We start from the raw sequence: 3,235 nt of genomic DNA, 5'->3' as shown, positions 1-3,235 counted from the left end.
TTAAATGTTCTGCCTTGTTCTGTTGACAAACATGACAAGCAACCACATATTGCGCAATTACTGATTTCATGCCCTCCCAATAAAAATCACCTCTAATCCAATGTAACGTTTTGTGGTGGCCCTCATGAGAGCTGTCGTGATCGGCTGATAAGACCTCTGTAACCAAAGTAGAAGTGGAGGGTAGGTAAAGGCACCCCATATATACAATGATCTTGTCGTGACTTGACCATTTTGAATGTTGTTTTCCCTCAAAAATCTGTTGATACAAGTCTTTGAGTTCGGTGTTGTGTTGGATTTCCTTTTTTATGGAGTTAAGTAGAAGAGGTTGGGGATGACTGATGGCATGAAGTTGTGGTTGTTCCTCTGAACGTCTTGAGAGAGCGTCTGCAGCCTTGTTCAAGGTACCCACCTTATACTCCACCGTAAAGTCAAACCCCAGTAATTTACTAATCCAATGCTGTTGTGGAGATGTGGATATCCTCTACTCCAACAAAAAATTTAGGCTGTAGTGATCTGTGTGGATAGTAAAAATTCTGCCCCACAAGTATGGTCTTCAATGTCGATCCGCTTTCGCTAATCCAATAAGTTCTCGGTCATACGATGGTAGTTTATGATAGTGGGCTGCCAACTGATGATTGAAATAAGCAATAGGGTGGTTGGATTGTTGAAGCACTGCTCTAATACCACCTCCTAAAACGTCACATTCCACTACAAATACATCGTCAAAATTTGGTAGCTGCAGAACTGGAGCGGAGGCTAAACCTTGCTTGAGTGCCATGAATAAATTGTTGGTAGCGTCAGTCCACTTGAACGCATTACGTCTGAGAAGGTTTGTTGCCATGAATAAATTGTTGGTAGCGTCAGTCCACTTGAACGCATTACGTCTGAGAAGGTTTGTTCAAGGAGCCGCTAATGGACCATAATTGTGGGTGAACTTGCAGTATTAGAGCTAACCCAAAATCATCTGTGTGCTGAAATGTTGGTTGGTTGAGGCCAATTGGTGATGGCGTGAATTTTTTCTAGATCCACTCTCATCCCTGTTGCTGTGATTATGTGACCCAAATAGGCCACCTGAGGTCTTCCAAAAGAACACTTAGAACGTTTCAAGTACAGATGATGTGCTCGAAGCAGTTGGAAGACCATCTGTAAGTGCTCTAAATGCTTGTTCCAAGACTTGCTGAAGATTAAAACATCGTCAAAAAAGACTAAAACGAATTTTCCGAGATAGGCACTAAATACCTCATTCATCAAGGCTTGGAAGGTGGATGTCATAGTTGATAGACCGAAAGGTATTATGACAAATTCAAAGTGGCCATGGTAGGTGCGGAATACTGTCTTCTCAATATCCGGAAGATACATCCTAACTTGGTGATAACCCGACCTCAAATCCAATTTAGTGAAAAATTGAGCACCATGTAATTCATCAAGTAACTCCTCCATGACAGGTATTGGAAAATTGTCTTGGCATTCAATTCTCTGTAGTCAATACAAAACCTCCAAGTGCTGTCCTGTTTCTTCACTAGAAGAACAGGAGAGGAGAAAGGGGACCTACTCTGTCTGATGAGGCCCTGTTCTAGCATAAGTTTGCATTGTTGTTCAATTTCATCCTTTTGGAGGTGTGAGTACTGATAAGGATGAACGACTACCACCTCTGACCCAGCCTTCAAATAGATTCGATGGTCACAATGTCTCAAGGGAGGTAGACTTGAAGGTTCCTAAAATATGTCGATAAATTCGGCCAAAATTTGGTCTAAAGTGTTGTCCGAAGTCTCTTGGGAGTGGAGTACGTGTAGCTGTGCTGAAGAGGTAGCTTGACTGGCCTGTAATCGCACCTACTTCCCTCCACTGTCAAAGCTCATAGTGAGAGCCGCGAAATCCCATAAAATGGGACCCAATGTTTTTTATTCCCAAAACCATGTCAAAACCCGCTAATGGGATGATAAAAATTTTTGTAGAAAAACAAGTATCATCAATAGAAAATGTTACCGGTTTGCTGACTCCGTAGCTAGGTACCTTGTCCCCATTGGCAACCAAAACCGTAACAATTGGTTGAGGTTCTATCTCAAGTTGTAAATGCTGGGCTGCTGTGAGACTCAAAAAATTATGAGTAGTTCCTGAATCCACCAGACTGAGCAAAGGCTGACCTTGGACTAGCGTACATACTTGCATAGTTTTGGTGGACTTGAGTCCAGTTATAGCATTCAACGAAATAGCAGGTTCTTCCACCTCAACCTGCTCCACTTCCAATACATCCTCTTCCTCATTATCAATCTCCAACCAAAATAATTTTTTACATTGATGACCGAAAGTGTATTGCTCATCACAATTATAACATAATCCTTTCGATCTTCTGTCTTCCATCTCAGCCCTATTCAATTTCCGGATGAATGCCGGGTTGGAAGGACTAGGTTTAGTTGCTGTTGGAGTACCGGTAGCAACCTGATTTCTCCATGGTTGGGCTGTGGGGGTTACTCCCGAATTATTTCTCCACCCTTGCCAATTTGGCTTGCGTGCCTGAATTTTTTGTTTGGCTTCTAAGGGTCTCGCCAAATTCATTGCTCTTGCTAGATTCAGAGGAGCAAGGAGTTCCACTTCTAATTGTAGTGATTCAGTCAAGCCTGCTGTGAACAGACAAACCTGTTGGTCCACCCTTACAACCTTGCCCGAGCCAATTTTTCTTGGAATAATTTTTGATATTGCTCGACACTTCCCGTTTGTCTTAACAACACTAAATCCCCTAATGGGTTGCTTTGGGCAGGTGGTCCAAACTGAATTGTACACAATTCTTTAAATTCTTCCCAAATTATACTTGGGTTCTCCAATTCCAATTGATGGCCCCATAACTGCACTTCATCAAACATGTTAAAGGTGGCCAACCCCACTTTGTCTACTTCAGCCGTCCTTTGTTAGATTTTTTTTCACAACGATACAGCCAAATTAGAGGGTCCTTCTACCCATTAAAAATAGGGAAGTCCAAATTTGTATATCTCGGGACTGTCCCTCCTCCTGGACTGATACCCCCTCCGTGTGCTAGATATTCTGTGCGTCCAGCATACTGTTCTCCCTGTCTGTTCGCAGGGCTTCTTCCTCCTTCCCTTGGGGGAGGATTTCTTCCAGCAATCATTTCATACAATCTATTAGTCACAACTTCTAATTGTAAATTTACCTCGTGAGAGACTCGACTGTCCAACAACACAGCCAGCCGACCTTCGATTTCTTCTTGCCTTGCCGCCAT

General features: G+C 42.8%; 1 protein-coding gene across 1 annotated transcript; it reads right to left on the bottom strand.

The window, feature by feature from the left end:
* Positions 1–960: 960 nt before the first annotated feature.
* LOC137964622 (uncharacterized) lies at positions 961–3,235 on the bottom strand. Its single transcript, XM_068811372.1, has 6 exons — positions 2,955–3,235; positions 2,810–2,901; positions 1,987–2,768; positions 1,788–1,845; positions 1,521–1,651; positions 961–1,476 (listed from the first exon to the last, which is right to left on the bottom strand). Exons 1-6 carry the CDS (start codon positions 3,233–3,235, stop codon positions 961–963), a joined length of 1,860 nt encoding a protein of 619 aa, XP_068667473.1.

This window comes from Aristolochia californica, unplaced genomic scaffold, assembly GCF_029961685.1.
Source record: "Aristolochia californica isolate CCGP_79_NKW_82.1479 unplaced genomic scaffold, dmAriCali1.0.hap1 SCAF_42, whole genome shotgun sequence".
Classification (NCBI taxonomy): domain Eukaryota; kingdom Viridiplantae; phylum Streptophyta; class Magnoliopsida; order Piperales; family Aristolochiaceae; genus Aristolochia; species Aristolochia californica.
The sequence above is the reverse complement of the archived record's forward strand: the minus strand, read 5'-3'. Positions and strand labels throughout refer to the sequence as shown.